The 19221-nt window shown below is 51.6% G+C and overlaps 1 protein-coding gene across 2 annotated transcripts in view; it reads left to right on the top strand.

Moving 5' to 3' along the window:
• Iffo2 (intermediate filament family orphan 2) overlaps positions 1 to 19221 on the top strand; it is a 44465-nt gene extending 25244 nt beyond the window's left edge. The window contains exons 2-9 of one of the 2 annotated variants that reach the window (XM_031379268.1): positions 4738 to 4798; positions 6664 to 6759; positions 8500 to 8640; positions 9686 to 9825; positions 16117 to 16237; positions 16349 to 16441; positions 17247 to 17377; positions 18443 to 19221. In XM_031379268.1, coding sequence (XP_031235128.1) covers positions 4738 to 4798; positions 6664 to 6759; positions 8500 to 8640; positions 9686 to 9825; positions 16117 to 16237; positions 16349 to 16441; positions 17247 to 17377; positions 18443 to 18548 — 889 coding nt within the window. In that variant the 3' untranslated portion in view covers positions 18549 to 19221. The remainder of the gene's footprint in view (positions 1 to 4737; positions 4799 to 6663; positions 6760 to 8499; positions 8641 to 9685; positions 9826 to 16116; positions 16238 to 16348; positions 16442 to 17246; positions 17378 to 18442) is intronic. The other variant, XM_031379269.1, reaches the window with a different exon arrangement.

The following is a 19221-nucleotide window of genomic DNA, read 5'->3' on the forward strand; positions in this document are numbered from 1 at the left end:
TCTGTAGACCAGGCTGGCCTCGAACTCAGAAATCCGCCTACCTCTGCCTCCCAAGTGCTGGGATCAAAGGCGTGTGCCACCACTGCCCAGCGGTTTTTTTTTGTTGTTGTTGTTGTTGTTGTTGTTGTTTTGTTTTTGACTCTCATTGGTTAAAACTGTGTGGAATCCTTTTCTAGGAGACAAGGTTCCCTTTTTCCTTAGGCCATTATGAGATTCCTGGGAGACATTCCACTTCATGAGGTCCATTGTTTCTGTAGTCTGATAGTGAAAACAGGGGGGGCATAATGTCTGAATGTCTTCATTTCTGCCAATGCTGCTTCTGTCTGTACAGTCTGGTGTCTCCAGGACGGACTCCCCTTGGGCCCCGGACGGACTCCCCATAGGCCCCGGGTTGTCTATGGTGCTCTCATTATTTGCAGGAGCTGCACCCACTTTCTTCTCGGGCCTCTGAGGCCTTCTCTGACTGCACAGGATATGAAAGACCCATGAGTCAGCCCCTCTGTCAGCGGCTTCAGATTGGGTTTCCGTTTCTCCGTAGCTAGACTTCGTGGGCTTCTTCCTGCTTCTGTGTGTCATTTTGAGCTCATGCAAGAGACAGAGCCACTGGCCTGGCAGTTAGGACTGGGCTGGCTTTAAAGCCGCCCCCTCCCCCTCAGTGGTCAGCGGAGATTTCTCATCTGTCACGTGGTCCTAGCGCTCACTGGCTCCTCAGGAATGCAGAGAGGCCACATCTGGCTGTGACGGGGCTGCCACCTCCCCCTCCAGCTGCCAGTCTACCACATGTGCGTCTTCCGCCGAGGTGGTGGCCGTGGGGCTTGGCTCTGGAGGCTGGCAGGGCTTCTTTGTGGAGTCATTTCCTCTCTCTGCATTGATTGTCTAACGTCCCTGCCTCCACTCCTGGCCTTGAAGGGTTGTAAGGAGTGGGAGGGGAAGGTTTCTCTTTCTCCTGCAGCCTTCCTGTCCTGGATGTGCTTTTGCCCCTCCCCCAGGAGGGATGCCTGAGCCTAGTGATAGAGAGAGCCTGGTTGTGCTGGGAATTTGGTTGTGGATTCCCCAGGCTGGGAGACAACGATAAGTCGCTGGGGCAGGGCTTAGGCCGAAGGGAGGGGCCTGAGTGTGAATCATTTCATTCATCCATCCCTCCATTCATCCCCTCTCCCATTCATCCATCCCCTCATTCTTCCCCTCTCCCATCCATCCACCCCATCCCACCTCCATTCACCTTCCTGCCCACTGATCCATCCACCTATTCATCTTCTGGCCCACCATCTAGCCCATCCGCTTCCATTCAATAAGGGTCAGCAAGATGGCTCAGCAGGGAAAGGCGCTTGCCACCAAGTCTGAGTTCAGTCCCAGCCCCCCACATGGTAGAGGAGAGAACTGATTCGCATTCTGTTCATTGAATATTCCACTCCTGCCAAGAAGGGATAGAGAGGCTGGCCTCCAGCTGTAGACTCAGCTCTCTCTTTGTAGAGGTCTCTTTTTTCTAATCCCTGCTTGCTTCATTTAGCCAGGGCCCAGGGTGCTCAGAGCAAGGTGAGGCTGCTGTCAGACGCTGGCATGGCGAAGAGGCCGGAGGTGGCCTCACTTAGAGCCTCATCGCTGCCCCTGGCTTCATGGGCCTGCAACCCTTAGGAAAGAGCTCTGAGCAGTGTAGATGTCCAGGCCACCTGGGAGGGCATATCCTGGTCCCTCAGTCTGTCTCAATCTGTGGTGTTCTGAGAGAGAAAAACCATTGTAGAGGTTGAAGCAGATGCAGTAGAGCAAAAATGACTTTTGGATCCGCCTGGGAGGAGGGAGAGGAGGAGGAAGAAGAGGAGGAAGAGGAGGAAGAGGAGGAGGGAGAGAGGAACAGGCTAACCCTTGCCTGGAGGCTAAGCATGCTTCTTCATCTTCAACATAGGAGCCATCCTTGGGGATCAAACACACCCAACACAGGAATACTCCCTCCTCTCCAGTTCTTGCATCTGACACACCATACTTAGAAGCTGGATGGATTGAGTGTCAGGTCAAAGTAGAACCAACCACCCTCCTACCCCACCGGTGGAGTCTTGAAGGTGACCCCAGCCCTTGTCTAGCTCAGAACCACACCTTGATAGGAGTCTAGGGAACAAAGGCTTTCAGGAAAGCATGTCCACCAAGCCCTGGCCCAAAGCTTTAAAGTGAGTGTCCCCTCCTGGTGGCAGGTGGCCCTGTGCCTTCCTGCTGCTCTGTCCCTAGTGTTTGCAGGTCTCCTCCCCAGCTAAGCCTCCCTCTGTGGGCAGCCCTGGACAGGGCCTGGATGATTCTGGGGAACTGATACTGAAACCTCAGTCAGCCACTCTGTTGACAAGATTTTGGTGAAACTGTGTCCTGGGGAAGATGTACCACCTGCCTGTCCCCTGGTAACCCGGCTGCCAGTGGCTGAAGGGCAGATATTTTCTGCACTGTCAACGTGGCAACCAGCTGTGCCAGGTTTTCCTGCTGCCACTCCTGGGAGGGACATCTCTTTGGGGCAGTGGGCTCAGGCTGCGCGACCAGCTGCTGCCCACATTCAGGGTCGGTCTTTCGTCTCCTACGGGACAAAGAACCAGCTGCGCACCTACTCCAGCTTTGGAAGTAAAAGGCTCAGGAAATCATTCCTGCAAACTCATTGTCAGGGTGCAGCCTGGGAAACATGATGGAAGTGAGTGCAGGGTCTAGGGTGAGAGGGAGGGGACCAGGAGGTGGAGAGCTGCATAGTGAGGATACAAAGTGTCCTCTGTAGGCTGGCAACACCTGGGAGCTGTCTGCAGACTTGCTGAGTTGGGTTTTATGTGGGGGCAAGGTGGCTGGGTGATTTGCCTGCAGGATCTAGGCTGAGCGAGGTTTGGGTCCCAGCACGCTATTACCAGCTGTGTGACTTTAGAAAAGTTACATCATCTCTCTGAAGCCCAGCTCCGTCTTCAGAGTAATTCTGGATAAAAACCTGAAAGGCTTAGTAATTCCTGTGAAAGCCAGGCTTAGTAATTCATGTGAAAGCCAACGAGGTGTGTCTGAGGGAATGTGTCTTGTATGGGAGACCCGGAAAACATCTACCAACAAAGAGATCAGGAAACATGCCTGGGTTGATAGGTAAGCCTGACTTTTGGCTTGGTGGGTAATCGGAGTTAAGGTTAGGGTTTGCTGCATTCCAGGGGTGCCTGGGGCACCAGGGGTGTGCCTTTCTCTCCTCAAGTTTTGCTTGGTTGCTCCTGGGTTTGGCATGAGAGGGCCTGGCTCCAGATGCCAGGGTGCAGCCAGTACCACACACTTGTGCCCGCTCTGTCCTCCTCCAGCAGAGCAGTGTGGCCAGGAATGATGATTCAGTCTGGACCTGTGTCCTGGGCTTTCTCCCCTGAGGGAGCACCAGATGTCCTGGGCTGCTGCTAGGGGTGAGTTGAGCCTGGCACCCCTTCTCTTCACAATGGTCCTCAATAGAGATGGCCTGGCTCTGGGGTCAGCCTCGACCCTGACACACCATGTAACCTTGAGCAAATGTAGTCTCTCTGTTTGGGGTTGGCGGGGAGGTCGTCTAGGGAGATGGCCCCATTCATGTGAGGCCCAGAGGTCCCCTCTGTGTCCTCTGTAGTTCCAGACTGGAGCTAAGGGCAGATATGGGCCCTGCTATGCAGTCAGTTAGGACGGAAGTGAACGCATGTCCTCTGGGAGCCTGGCAGGAAAGGCTTGTGTGGCGAGGGGAGGAATTTTCTTCCATGTGTGCAAACAGTATCCATTTTCTCTTGTTTCCAAAAGCTGATGACGTAACCAGCCCTTCATCTAGTCCTCCCCTCTGGCCTATTTTTAGCCGGGCCCCACAGCATCTTGAGAGACTTCAGACTTCCTTGCTCAGCTACCATGTAGGGAGGGTAGCATGGAATGAGGAAAGACAGAAGCCTGTCTGTTTGTCCCATGGTGGAAGAGGGCAGGCATAGGCTGCCAGCTCCTCCAGGCAGGGAGCAGACCTTAGCGGGTGCTTAACCTTGGAGGTGGAGTCCCGGCTCCCCCTGCCCTTCCCACACATGGGTAAGGCCAAAGCTTTGTTTATCTGCGGGAGGCACAGGGAAAATGGCGATATGCATACCCCACACTGCTGGAGGCCTGAGTTGCCTTATGTAAACTTCTCTAGGGAGAACTGGTGACTTACCTTTGTTAGTATCCCCCTAATTGGCACAGCTTCCCGAAGCTGTCCCTCCCTATATTGCGTGGTTAATGTTGGGGTACACCTCAAATCCTTTGTGCTTAGTTCCTGTCTTTTCCTCTTCAGCTTCAACCGATGTCAGAGGGGGTAAAGTTCTCTACTTAGGGTCTGGCGTACGAGAAACACTGCAGTAGTGTTTCTTGCCTATGGATTAGGTGTGTGCCTTTAGGCAGAATATTTAACCACTGAGCTCAGGCCCCACATCTATAAGACTGTAATACCCGCACCGGCCTGTAGGGTGTGCTGCAGAACACACAGCCTTCGTAACACAGCCCGGCCAGCAGTTTGTACGGAGGGGGCACGTGACCCCCACAGTACCATGCTTGTGCCTCAAAGGTAGCGTTTGCCGCCACCTGGCCTTGTGATTAGCAATGGCCCACTGTCATGTTGCTCCTCCTTCCTCTATGCTGGGAGCTCCTTGAGGAGAGACCAAGTTTTCTGAGGCATCTCTCTGCCCTGTGAGGAGGATGAGGGTGGGAACTGGGGGCTGCCTGGCAGCAGCAGGTCCTCTGACCACTTGTCCTTCTTGGCTGTTGCAGATGGGAGGAAGAGCTGGCCAAACGCATGAACCTTCAGACCATGGTGGACACACTGCAGGAGGTAAGGTTTCGCTGGGTTCCCAGCCAGAGCGCTTTGCAGGTTAACTGTGGGGCCTGATGGGAAAAGCTGGGCAGAGAGACCTAGCATAGCCTCTGCTCTCCTCTCTCTCAGCCAAGCATTGCAGGGCAGAAGAGCTAGGGACAAGTCCGGGCCTTCGGATGACTAGGGCCAGCTACTTCTCTCTCCTGCCTCTCCACTCCTCACCTGCTACTTGCAATAAGCGGTCCTCAGGTCCTTTGACCTTCCAACTGCAAGTTCCTCCAGTTAGGACTGATGTCTTGGTGAGAGAACTGAGAACAGTGGGATCCGCCAGCCCGAGACCTGAGGGCTCTCCTGTTGTTGCTCGCTCTGGCGTCTCTGCACTCGGGGCTGCCTAACTCGCATGCTTAGAGGGAAACTTTATCCTCTGCAGCAAGCTTTATCCTCTGCCTCTTTTCCTTTCTTCTTTCCTCTGTCATGTGGTCAAAACCAGCAACAACAAGAAAAGGCAAAATAGACATAGTTTAATTCTTTTTTTACAACTAGGTGTGGCAACTCACATCTATAATTACTTGAGAGGTGGAGGCAGGAGGATGAGGGATTCAAGGCCAGCCTGGGATGCATAGTGAGTTCCAGGTAGCTTGGGTTTCATGAGACCCTAACTCAACAAAACAAAACTGTTTTTTTTAAAACAAACAAACAAACAAACAAAAACCTGTTTTTTTTTAAAGTTGGATTAGAGGTGTGTCTCAGTGGCTGAGTACTTTTCCTGTCTTGTGCGCAGCTCCAAGTTTGATCTCTAGCACTGAGAAAAATTAAAAATTAGAATTAATTAGTAATTAACAATTAAACTTACTATCTAGGTGGTGGTGGCACATACCATTAGTCCTAGCTCTTGGGAGGCAGAGGCAGGCAGATTTTGAGTTTGAGGCCAGACTGGTCTACTGAGCAAGTTCCAGGACAACCAAGGCTACACAGAGAAATTATGTCTTGAAAAACCAAATAAATAAATGAATAAATAAAATTACTCTGTTTTCTTACTTATTTTTCACTTTCTAATGAAATTGAGAGGCATGGGTCAGTTGGTAGAATGCTTGACTAGCACACACAAAGTCCTGGGTTCCCAGAGTAAACAGGGTTGGGGCATACCTGTAACCCCAGCATTTGAGTTGTACAGGAAGATCAGTTCAAGGTTGAGCCAGGCATAGTGGCATACGCCTTTAATCCCCACACTTGAGGGGCAGAGGCAGACAGATCTCTGAGTTTGAGGCCAGCCTGGTCTACATAGGTCCAGGACAGCCAGGGCTACACAGAGAAACCAAACAACAACAGCAGCAAAAGAAGTTTAAAGTCATGCTCAGATCTATAAAGATTTCGGTGTCTGCCCCGCCCCCCCCAAGTTTGGTCCCGTCCTTCCAATTATTAGAAAGAAGTCAATGTCCTTTCTTTCTTTTTTCTTTTTAACATTCACAGTCAGATGCTGGCAAAGTCCATGAAATCACAAAGGATCAAAATTATTTATCCGCAGTTCCACCTTCTGCTGTATCAGTTTTATGTGTGACCAGCCTTTTCTGCACAGACATACCCACATCCTAAGGCACACCTTGGGATGCCCATGTTAGACTGACAGACACAAAGTTTCAAGGCCAAGGTTGGTCAGGCGTAGGCACCTGATAGGGTTGGGGTTGACCTTGTAGCTTTTGAAGACTGGCCTTAAGCTCATCCTGCTGCCCATTTTCCTTTGTCATAAGTGACCCCCTGAAGTGCCACCAACACCAGAACACTGAGGCATAGCTTAGTTAGACATCTGCTGTCCAGGGCTCTGGGCCAGGGGGTCCATCCTCTCCTCCCTTTAAAACCTGCCTCTCTCGTCCATCCGTCCGCAGGCGGCACAGGAAGCGGAGGCCATCCAGGAGGAGATGAACGAGAAGATCGAGCGGCTCAAGGCAGAGCTGGTGGTGTTCAAAGGGCTCATGAGTGACGTAAGTGGTGTGGCCATCACCCTAGGCATCGCGACCTCCCTTTACTCATCATGCCAAACGCTTCATTCACTCCGAGGCTCGAGCTCGGCTTATAGTTACAGTCGTGGCTGGCTGGTTTGTTCTGATGAGGGATGGATGCATCGGGACCAGGAGCCTCCCCGCCCTCCCGACATTGCTTCCCTGTGTCTGAATAGAGTCGCTTTAACCCGCTGCTTAACCCATTGCCGTCCTTGGGGCCCTGACATCTGTATTTGTGGCTCGATTCCCCCCAGCTCGCCACGTGGCGACTGTGGTGTCTGCAGAACATAGGTGACCGAATGGTCTTGGCTGTGCTAACCCAAGAGACTTCAGGCTCAGGGCATCCTCCTGTAGGGTGTCCTTGTTAAGTTGGGAAGGGCTGGTATGTATGTCTTCTTGGCCATCTGGGGGCCCCTCTGAGTGATCAACCATGGGTGGAAATGTCTGTTAGCAGCATAGGCTTCCTCCACTCTGGGACCTGAGTTTCTTGCCATCTTCAGGCAGTGGGTGGTCTGCCAGGAGAGCCCTCCGAAAGGAGGAGACTGAACTAGATGACTCGGCCTGGCTTGGCACCTGACTTTCTGGGACATGCAGCTGAGTGTGGTTAGAAGAAGCCGTGGGGCCTAGGCGGAGGCCACCTGGCTTCCCTACACTTGGGTGCAGAGGGAGCCTTTGCTCTTTCTGTGTGACCCTGCTGTTTGTCATCTGTGGCAGGGGAGAGGGAGGGGGAGAGAGGGAGGGGGGGAGAAAGAGAGAGAGAGAGAAAAAGAGAGAGGGGGGAGAGAGAAAGGGAGGGAGGGAGAGAGGGAGGGGGAAAAGAGATGGGGAGAGAAAGAGGGAGAGAGAGAGGGAGGGAGAGAAAGAGGGAGAGAGAGAAAGAGAGGAAGAGGGGGAGAGAGAGAGAGAGAGAGGGGGAGAGAGAAAGGGAGAGAAAGAGAGAGAGAAAGAGAAATAAAAAGGGAGAGAGAAAGAGAGGGAGAGAAAGAAAGAGAGAAAGAGGGAGAGAGGGAGAGAGAAAGAGAGAGAGGGAGAGAGAGACAGAGAGAGAAAAAGAAAGGGGGAGAGAGGGAGAGAGACAAAGAGAGAAAGAGAAAGAGAGAGAACAAGGGAAAGAGAGAGAGAGAGGGAGAGGGAAAGAGAGACAGACAGACAGACAGAGAGAGAGGGAGAGAGGGTGCTGCTGAGGCAGGCATGCTGTGGGGAACAGTGGGGCATGAGGATGGGATGAGAAGGGGAGTGATGTGTGTGGGTGTGTACATGCACATACGTACGCACAAAGGAACTAAAGCCAAGGCCTTGGCCTAATGAGCGGCACCGCAGCCTTGGAAGGATGTTTTTCAACAGTCACAGTGGTCTTGCTTGTCCTTCGCTCAAACTAAACCAACATTGCTGTGCCCTGCAGCACTGAGTGGGACCAGCACACATGGCCTCACATCTTCCCTCCTGAAGTCCCCATGTCCCTTCCTACCCTGAGCAGTGCCCACCAACCCTCTCCAACCCTCAGGAAGGGCTCAACATGCTCCCCAACCAACTCCAGGGGCTGCCTGACCCCTAGGGTTCTCCTTACTCCTCTGATGGACCCTCATGCTTGCCCTGCCCTCGCTCATGTAACCCTGCTGTCCTCTAGGGGCTACCTGACCCCTAGGGCTCTCCCTACTCCTCTGATGGACCCTCACGCTTGCCCCGTCCCTCGCTCATGTAACCCTGCTGTCCTCCCTGCAGCCCATGACAGACCTGGACACAAAGATCCAAGAAAAGGCTATGAAGGTGGACATGGACATCTGCCGCCGAATCGATATCACGGCCAAGCTGTGCGATGTCGCACAGCAGCGGAACTCGGAAGACGTGTCCAAGATCTTCCAGGTGACCAGGGCCGGCCCCGCTCACCTGTCTCCACCCCAAACCTCTTAGAACAGCCCTGAGCTCCACCACACCCTGTCAGCTCTTTTTTCCCTCCACATCTTGCTCACCCCAATCCTGAGAGTCCCCTGACTTTCCCTAGGGAAACACAACTTGGGGATTTGTAGTTATAGCTGAGGAGACAGAGGCCTGGAAGGACAGGCTGAGAAAGGACATGGTAAATCCACTGCCCCCTGCCCCCCTAGGACATGTTCTTAGGTCTACTCCATACCCATTGCTTCTCATGCAGCCTCTTTCTCTGAGATTCCACATTTTCCCCATAGCAGAGCAGCCCTGACAGTTGGGACCAATGGGCAGTTCTGGAGAGGGACAGGGTGTGGTACTGTTAACACAGGGTGCGTGTCATTCTCAGAAGTCTTGGGTCATAGTTTGGCTTGTGCTTTGGCCCAGGGCAGTGCAGTGTGTTGTTGCTTTCTGTGTGTGACTCTGGACATAGCTGCAGGAGGTTGGGGCCTACCCCAGGCCTTTCTCCATCTCATGCTTTCTTGCTGGGGACTGATCCATCAGGGGAGCTACGCAGCCCTCATTTGCACAGGTCTTTTCTGCTTGGAGCAGAGCTTGGTGAACCCTCCATGCCTCTGCACGTGAGAGGAAGGTTCTAGAAGCATGCAGCTCTTTTGACCTTTGTCAGGGTTTCTTGGTCTCTCCGGCTGGCTTTGAGATATCTCAGGTGATGGTGTCCTCACCTGGCCTATCTTTGTTCCAAATCATGGGGCTGCTTTAATGGTGATAGGTGAGCTGAGCTGACCCAGTCACCGGGCAGGACTTGGTCCTTGTGTCTGTGTTCTCCACCCTGCATGCCTCACGCCTCACGCTTCCTGCTAATGCTGCCTGCTTTGTAGAGGACCTATGCAACTCCCTGCGGTGGTGGCTGGTCCCAGCCATATCCATCCACTCCTCGGGACAGTGGTCCCCTCCCTCCCAGACTTATCCTTCTTCACCCCTGCCAGGCACCCCCGTTACCTTGGTCTCTTCCTTCCCCGTCCAGGTGGTCCCTAAGAAGAAAGATCGTAAGGTGGCTTCGGATGATGACATCTCTGAGCAGGACGGGGAGGTGACTCGGTTCTCAGATGAGGAGGTCGGCTCCATGAACATCACTGATGAGATGAAGCGCATGTTCAACCAGCTGTGAGTACTCAAGTTGCCCAGCCAGGGGACAGACATATCAGTGGCTGGGCTGAGACGAGTCATATGTTCTGGAAGAGTTTGGATTCTGTGTGTGTGTGTGTGTGTGTGTGTGCCAGCGATCAGTAGTGTGTGCCATTTCTCAGGCACTATTCACCATGTTTCTTGGAGTCAGGATATCTCATTGGTTTGGCACTTATTGGTTAGGTTAGGTTGGCTGGCCATCTAGCCCCAGGGTTCTGCCTGTATTCCTCCCCAGTGCTGGGATTACAAGGGCACCACACAAGACCAGGCTGGCCTTGAACTCACAGATCCACCTGCCTCTGCTTCCTGAGTGCTGGAACGAAACGCATGTGCCACCACCACCCAGCCCATGGCTGGCTTTTGAGCGTGTGTGCTGGAGATTGAACTAAAGCCTCACCCTTGCAAGACAAGCATGCCACTCACTGAGCCACGTTTCCAGCCCCCAGATTCTTTTTTTAAAATGTATTTATTTATCTTAAAATTTTATGCCTATTTTTGTTGTATGAATGTTTTGCCTGCATGTATGTCCGTTTGCCACGTGTGTGTCTGCTTTCTGTGGAGGTCAAAAGAAGGCATCAGATCCCCTGGGACAGGAGTTACAGAAGGCTGTGAGCTACTGTGTGGATGCTGGGAATCAAACCCAGGTCTTCTGCAAGAGCAGCCAATGCTCTTAACTGCTGAGCCATCTTTCCGGCCCCTGTTTTATTATTTTTTTAAATTTATGTGTATGGGTGCTTTGCCTGCATGTATGTTTGTGGACTATGTGTGTTCCTGGTTTCTTTGGAAGGCTGAAGAGGACATTAGATCCCCAAGGACTGGAGTTAGAGTTATGAGCCACCATGAGGGTTCAAACCTGGATCCTTTAAAAGAGCACCCAGTGCTCTTAATGATTGAGCCATCTTTCCAACCACTAGATTTTTTTTTTCTTAGCAGAGTTTCTCTGTGTAGCCCTGGCTGTCCTGGAACTCACTATGTAGACCAGGCTGATATCAGACTCAGAGAAACACCTGCCTGTGCCTCTTGAGTACAGGGATTAAAGGCGTGCGTTACCAGCTGCCATCCCCACCACAGGGCTGAATTTGCTGTAAACAGAGTTTGGGAGGCTTTCTCTGCACCATCCATGGCTGGGTATTTAGTGCCTGCTGTATTTGGAAGCATACCCATGATCCTTTATGTCTCCTGCTGCTCCCTCTGTCCTGTGAAACACTCCCACCCAGACAGGATTGTTCTTCCTCACCCAAGAGATGAAAAGGCCGGTCTGTCTTCTCCCTTTGTATGTAGAGTCTGCCTGATGATGTCATGTGTCCAGGAAAGGCCAGTGGCATGATGTCACCTTGGTAGGCTGTTCCCAGCCGTGCATCACACACACCCATCTTCTAGTCTCTCTTGAAGGGCTGGTGAGCGGACCCACGCATGGCTCATGGCAAGAGTCTTGATAGTCACCAAGAGTCCTCCATGAAATGACACTTGGCTGCTGCCAGACCTAAGCTAAGCAGACGGGGTCATTGTTAACCTTTTGAAGGCTCTGAGGAGGCTCAGTCCTATATGACAGAGTTGGGACTCAGACCACAACCTGTCACTCACTAGCACTCCCTCACCAGGAGGTTCGGGCTGAGTGACAGAGTTTAGCCTGAGTGTAGAGCTGAGAGTACAGTTGCCAGAGGCAGCTGGTTCCAAAGCCCTAGGAAGGTGTGTGTGTATGTGTGTGTATGTGTGCACATGCTGTCTGTGTGTGTGTGTGTGTATGCTGTCTGTATGTATTGTCTGTGTGTGTCTGTGTGTGCGTGTGCTGGTGTGTGTGCTGTCTATGTGTGTGTGTGTATTGTCTGTATGTACTGTCTGTGTGTGTCTGTGTGCACACATGTTGTCTGTGTGTGTGTGTGTGTGTGTGCTGTCTATGTGTCTGTGTGTGTATATGCACACATGCTTTTGTATGTGTGTGCTGTCTGTGTGTGTGTGCATGCATCTGTATGTATGTATGTGTGCTGTCTGTATGTACTGTCTGTGTGTGTCTGTGTGTGTGTGCTGGTATGTGTGCTGTCTATGTGTATATGCGTGCATGCTTTTGTATGTGTGTGTGTATGTGTGTGTATATATGTGTGCATGCATCTGTATGTGTGTGTGCTGGTCTGTGTGTGTGTGCTATGTGTGCTATGTGTGTGCACACATGCTGTCTGTATGTGTGTGTCTACTGTGTGTGTGTGTGTATGCATGCATGCTTCTGTATGTGTGTTTGTGCTGTGTCTGTGTGTGTGTATGTCTCTGTGTGTGCATGCTGTCTGTGTGCAGGCTCAGCCATGTCACATTGGTAGCTTAGACTTTGTCATTGTAAGAAATTGACACACGCCACCCTTTAGGCCACCTTTCCAAGCCATAGAGAGAACTGGTGTGCCAGAACCCATTGGCTGTATCGCCTGGGTGGCACTGCGGCCTTGGCCTACTTGGTGCTTTGTTCTGAACCCTGATCCATTTTTAACTTGAATACACATGGTACCCCAAGGTGGGGTGGGGTGAGGACACTGGGCGAGTCAAGGGCAGGACTGGGAGCCCCATACTCTCAGGCACCTGGACTCTTGAAAGCTCAGCTTGGTCACCGCTGGCAGCATCTAATGATCAGGCCACCAGCTCTTTGAGCCCCACATGAGGGAAGCAGTTCAGAGGCACACAGTAGGGCAGAGCCCACATACGTGGTTCAGTGTTTGTCTCCTTAGTCACCTTCCTGCTTGGAAGAGCTGTCTGTCTTCTGTCTGCTGCCCCACTGTTCCTGCCTGCTGGATCTTTGGCTTTAGTTAGGTGCTCAGGACAAGCAGGGTGGAGCTGGGTGTTCTTCCCTCAGACAGACCCGAGACGAGGCTGGACATTTGCTATCGATTATGCCAAGGACGCACCTTGTCCCTTGGTTCATCTTTCAGCTTGAATGTCCCTCCAGATCTCATGTTCTCATTTCTGCTGACAAGAGGGCATTCCCCCACCCCCACCCCTTTTGGTTTTGTTTTTGAGAGGGGGGCTTGTGTAGCCCAGGCTAGCCTCAAGCTTGCTATGTAGTCTAGAATGACCTTGAACTTCTGACCTTCCTGACTCCACCCCTTGAATACTAGGACCCATGCCTGGTTTATGCAGTGCTGGGGAATCAAACCCAGCCCCCCACCCCACCCCCATTGGTGATAGGCAAGCACTCTCTCAACTGAGCTGCATCCCCAGGCTTTTGAAAAGAAATGTGGCCTGGGTCCAGGGTTTCCCAATGTTGCGCTGGGAATTCCTGAGCCTGAATCATTCTTTGATGTGCAGACACCCCCAAATCTCCTTCATTTTGTTGAATAAAAGGGCTCCTCAGAAGAAATCAATTATCTGTGTTTTCATGAAGTCCCCAGGGAATCGTTAATCTGGTCAGAAAGGAGGTGCAGAGCAGAGGTACCCATCCAGTGAGCTGAGTCGGGGGCACCTTTGGCGAGGGCTCCCTCTTGGGTGTGCAAATAGTGTTCAGTTATGAGCAATGGAGAAGTGATCCCTCGTGTGGTGGGCACCAGAGCGTTGACAGGGTTCAGTGTCTAATTAGATTTGACTGGCTTTAAAGTTGCCTAAGTAAAAAAAAACAAAACAAAAAAACCTTTGATCATCCCCTACCCCTATTCTGTTCCTCTAGCTGGTGTTAGCAACTAATTTAGTGTCTTGTTTAGCTCCCACCTGGTATTTCCATGAGCCTGTGGCCCAGACTGGTGGTTACTCCTACCCCTACTCCCACCCCACCCCACCCCACCCCCAGCCAGGTTTAGTGAGGCCTTTGAATGACACACCCGTGTCAGAACACTGTTTTTTGTTTTGATCCAAATCAGTAGCTTGGGCTTCGGACTAAGGCTGAGAGAATTTTCAACATCCTTCTAAAGTCCCTGGGTGAGGGTGGGGGCTCTTTCCGTTTCTGCTCTCATCCATCTTCCTGTCTGTTCTGGCTAGCCATCCCCCAGCAGGGCTTTCCTTCAGATCTCAGACGCTGAAAAGGAAGTGCAGTCAGTAGTGGACTACAGGATGTGCTGATGGATGGACCCTGGAGGCTCAGAATCACCTCCTTCTCCAATAAACCCCTCCAAGCTTATTTCCTGACTCACGGGCGCTACCTAGAGGCTGCTATAAGAATTGCTATGGGCAAGGGAACAAGCTTGGCCTACCTCTAGGGGGGCGCTCTAGAAATCAGAAATCCTTCAGCGTCGCTGTCTTTTGGCCCCCAACTCATACCTTTGTTGAATGAGGTAGAGCAGAGTTATGAAAGAGCCAAGAAAGAATGGCGAATGGGGAGGAATAGTCAATGGGAGAATCCCTAAGTTGAAGTCCTGTGCCACTAATGTAAACTCAGAGCCCAAGGGCTGCAGAGATGGCTCAGCGGTTAAGGCTGTTCTTCCATAGGACCTGGGTTCAATTCCCAGCACATACATGACTGGTCACAACTGTCTATAACTCTAGTTCCAGGGACCTGATACCTTCACATACAGGATACAAGCAGGCAGAACGCTAATATGCCTAAAATAAAAATAAGTTAATCGTAAAAAAAGAAGGAAGGAAGGAGGGAGGGAAGAAGGAAGGAAGGAAGGGAGGGAGGAAGGAATGAAGGAAGGAACCCTCAGATCCTGGCATTGTGGCCCAAGCCTAAAATCTCAGGATTGTTTTGTGATTTTTGCTTGTTTTGAGACACGATTCCTCCATAGCCCTGAGTAGCCTAGAACTTGCTATGTAGGCCAGGCTGGCCTGGAACTCTCAAGAGATCTACCTGCCTCTGCCTCCTGAGTGCTAGGATTAAAGGCCTGCACCACCACATCTAGCAGATACAATAGTTTTTCAGACGCCCCCAGCTGGAGTAATCTATGTGTATCTTAGGAGCCAGTCCTGGGCAAACCACACATAACTACTCTTGTTCCTCCCATTCTAGCTGGAAAGACTCCAAAAGTTACTTGGATTTTTTTCCCCTGGTTTTATGAGACAGGGTTTCTCTGTGTAGCCCTGGCTGTCCTGAAACTCACTCTGTAGACCAGGCTATCCTCGAACTCAGAAATCCACCTGCCTCTGCCTCCCAAGTGCTGAGATTAAAGGCGTGCACCACCACCACCCGGCTGGATTTTTTATTTAAATGCAGTGTTAGCATATATCCATGCAGAAGGACACCCAGTCTTCCCAGAGTCTCAGTTTGCTGACCTGTAAAATGAAACTAATAAATACACTACCCTCCAGGTTTGAGCCTGGTCTTAATTGGCTTCAAAAGTTATAGGGAACCAGCAGATCTGGATCGAAGTCCTTCCTCTGCAACACAGTAGTAGTGGCTTTGGGCAAGTGTGTTTCCTCCTGAGCTGTGTTCTCCTCATCTGCAAGATGTCAGGAGTGTGGCTACATTTGCCTTACTCAGCATGGGGGCAGGGCAACCATTCTTCTTTTGACCAGAAGCATGTCTAAAGGATACATGTACACACACACACACACACACACACACACACACACACACAGAGAGAGAGAGAGAGAGAGAGAGAGAGAGAGAGATTTTGAGGTTGTTTTAAGAGTTATTTATTTATTTTACACATATGAGTACATTGTCGCTGTCTTCAGACACACCAGAAGAGGATTGTGAGCCATCACATCATTGTTGGGAATTGAGCTCAGGACCTCTGGAAGAGCAGTCAGTGCCCTTAACCACTGAGCCATCTTTGCAGCTGCTTTGACGGGATTAGAAAAAAGACTTATTGATGCGTATGAGTGCTTTGCTGGCATGTGTGTCTGTGCCCTATGTGCAAGGAGTGCCCGTGGAGTCCAGGGGAGGTTGGGGCCTTGGAAGCAGTGTTAGCAGTTTTAGCTGCCGTGTGGATGCTGGGAACAAACAGATCTCCAGTCCTCTGCAAGAGCATCGAGTGCTCTCCATGGCCTAGCCTTCTCTCTAGCCCTCAGGAATTTTGAGACAAGGTTTTATACCATAGTTCAAGTTGATTGGAACTCACTATATAGCCCAGGCTGGCCTTGAAAGTGACCCTCCTGTCTCATGCCCCTGAATTCTTGGGTTGCACACAAGTACCACTCCCCTCTTAATCTAAAACCAGACTTTTAATTGCACAGACACACTCTGTTCTGAAAGACTAAGGCTCTTTTGGGGTAAGGCAATTGACCCTTTGCCTACCACCCATTTTTTTTGAGATCTCCTACAGCTGCACACCACTGGGGAAGGTCCCCCTCTCTCTCCTCTTACACACCCCAGGGGCCTGGCTTCTGTTCAGTCATGCCCTCTGATGTCACCCCTAGGCGGGAGACCTTTGATTTTGATGACGACTGTGACAGCCTGACGTGGGAAGAGAATGAAGACACACTGCTGCTATGGGAGGATTTTACCAACTGTAACCCAACCATTGACCTGCAGGGCGAGGTGAGCCCAAGGCCTGCCTTCTCTAGGGGTGCCTCTCTCACAGGATCCCTCATCCTTGCCTTCCCATGCAGCCTTTGATCACCAGCTAAACTATCCCTTCTGTGTCCCCAGCAAGAAGAAAACTTGGGCAACTTGATCCATGAGACTGAATCCTTCTTCAAGACGAGAGACAAGGAGTACCAGGAGACTATAGGCCAGATTGAGGTAAGCACTCAAGCCATGGAGCCTGCTATGGAGTCTCCCAGGGGTCGCATAGTTGAGATCCTGGATGCTCATGGAAATGCAGGCTTGCAAAATGGGGCAAGTCAGGGTCAGAAGTCAGAAGCCTAGCATTGCAAACCTGTTCTTATTAGGGTATTGGTTTCCTCGTCTGTAAAGTCAGGCAGTGATTCCTGCCTCCTCTAAAGAGGCTCAGGCAGGAGAGTGCCAATAACAGGCCTACTGGATACCTAGCATCATTTGGCATCCCTCAGCTGTGGTCATCCTTACTTCCTCCTCTGCTATAGGAACCAGGTACCCATACAGAGGAGGAAATCATGTCCAAAGAGGCCAGGTCACTTGTCCACAGTTTCCCAGTTAGGAGGCAACATTCACACCAGTGTGCTTGCTTGGCCACCACTATACAAGAGTTAATGTTCCCCCTGTGTTGGAGAAGTCCAGAGTTCTCTCTCCTCCTTCCTTGTGTCATAGCACAGGATCAGAGACACAAACAGTTTCCTTTTCCAGTCCATTGCAAGTTCCCCAGAGATGCTGAGTATACAAAAGTCCCCGGAATCAGATGAGGCTTAGCTGGACAGACCTCTCTGGGGTTGCTAAGCAACCATTCTCCCTTTGACCAGAAGCACCTCTAAAGAATATTGACTGGTGTGCAAAGAATAAGGAAGGTATACCATAAGGCAGGGCCTGGATGAAGCCACCACCAACGGATAGAGGAGGGTGCTTACTGCGGGCGGTAACCTGAGGTGAGCTGTCCCCCTCATCACGTTTATTCGTCATTGACTCCTTCCAGCTGGAGCTGGCCACAGCCAAGAGCGACATGAACCGGCACTTGCATGAGTATATGGAGATGTGCAGCATGAAGCGAGGCCTGGATGTGCAGATGGAGACCTGCCGTAGGCTCATCAAAGGATCTGCAGACAGGTGCGGCTCTGCGCATGCGCATGAGCCCCAGGGCTTCCATGGTGGGTGGGGGCTTTACAGAGACATTCGGGGCTGCCTCTCGAAGCTTCACTACATTTTAATTTTTTCCGATTCTCTGTCCGTCCTCCCATCCATCCATCCATCCGTCCACCTACCCTCCAAGCCCCGAGCATGAGCATACCTACTATGTGCTAGGTGACTAATATACCTAATCTCACAGAGCTTCTAAAACAAACAAACAAACAAACAACAACAACAACAAACCCAAATAATACCACCACCACCGATCAGTTCAACAGAGAGTTGTCAAAGGCCCGCTGTGTGCAAGACGATCTGAGTGTTCTATTGCTGCGATGAACACTATGACCGAAACCAAGCTGGGGAGCAAAGGGTTTACTTGGCATACACTTCCACAATGTAGTCTGTTGTTGAGGGAAGTCATGGAGGAATCTGGAGCCAGGAAATGGTGCAGAGGCTATGGAGGACAGCTGTTTACTAGTTTGCTCTCCACGGCTTGCTCAGCCGGCTCTTGTATACCGTCCAGGAGCACCTGTCCAGGGGTGCCATCCCCCGCAGTGGGCTGAGATCTGTCTGACATCGTTCATTAATTAAGACTGAAGGCCAGTCTGATGGAGGCGTTGTCTTTACTGAGCTTCCTTCTCCCCAGTTTCCTGGGGTTTTTAGTGGTCACCACTTTTTGTGCTCAGACCGGGAATGATGGCAGGTTACCGAATGAATACCCACGACCCCCACTCTCATCCCCACCCCTCCCCCACACTCCCAAAGAGAAGCCACATGCTACAGTAAGCAGTGTCTAGGGCAGAGGTCCCAAGGGAACGCCAGGACTGGGGGAAAGTGTGCCTTTGCAGGGGCCCCTCAGGGTAGATTCCACTTTGTTGTTGCTGAGAGTGGAGCCCAGAGTCTTGTGCATACAATGTTTTGCTCACCCAGACCCTTAGGATAAGTTTTTTATAACAGGTGTGACTACCCCGAGCTCCTGGCCCTCGGCTGTTAGGGCCCCAAGGCAACTCTCTGAAAGGCTCTCGTTTCTTCCACCCTATGCAGGAATTCACCGTCCCCTAGCTCTGTGGCTAGCAGTGACTCAGGAAGTACAGATGAGATCCAGGACGACCTGGAGCGGGAGGCGGATGTGGAGCCCATGGTCAGCTGATGACGGAGGCCCGACGCTCCTGGTGGACTTGGTGATGGAGCCCAGCCTCTACTCCCCACTGAGCCATGAGGGCTCCTCAACTTGGGCTCCAGTCCTCGACACACAGACTTCTGTCCTCCCTTCTCCGGAGGCCCAGCGGGACCGCTGCTTCCTTCCTTCCTCCACCACCCACCCATGGAATGGTGCTGTCGATTTTTCTATTGTTCCCCCACCCCTACACACCACAAACGCAGACTTCTGTGCGTCGATGCAGTGCAACTGTGCCTTCTCCCTTAAGCTGAGCCACTTTGAGCTCCAAAGAATTCTTCCTAGCAGGTGTTTTTTATACAAAACTCTAAGGTGAGGGTGGGACCTAGGGGCGTGGTATCTTTTGGTTTTCTCCCTCCCACCTGCTCCTCTGATTGGACATGAGCTTTGCTCCCTCCCTCTGTCCCAAGATGACTTGCGGCGGTCTACCTTCCCGAGGAAGGAGACTAGTTACCTCCGTCCAGATCTGGGTGAGGAGGCGTTCTCAATGCTTTCTCACCCAGTGAAAGAGCGCGGTGGATGGAAGTGGAGGGAGGGAAGACCAATTTTTTTCTTCTTCTTTTGGATCTAGTGGCAATGAGTCGGGGAAAGGCACTGTGGGGGAAGGAAGAACCTCACTGTGTTTAAACTATGCAAAAAAAAAAAA

This window comes from Mastomys coucha, unplaced genomic scaffold (genome assembly GCF_008632895.1).
Source record: "Mastomys coucha isolate ucsf_1 unplaced genomic scaffold, UCSF_Mcou_1 pScaffold18, whole genome shotgun sequence".
Lineage (NCBI taxonomy): Eukaryota > Metazoa > Chordata > Mammalia > Rodentia > Muridae > Mastomys > Mastomys coucha.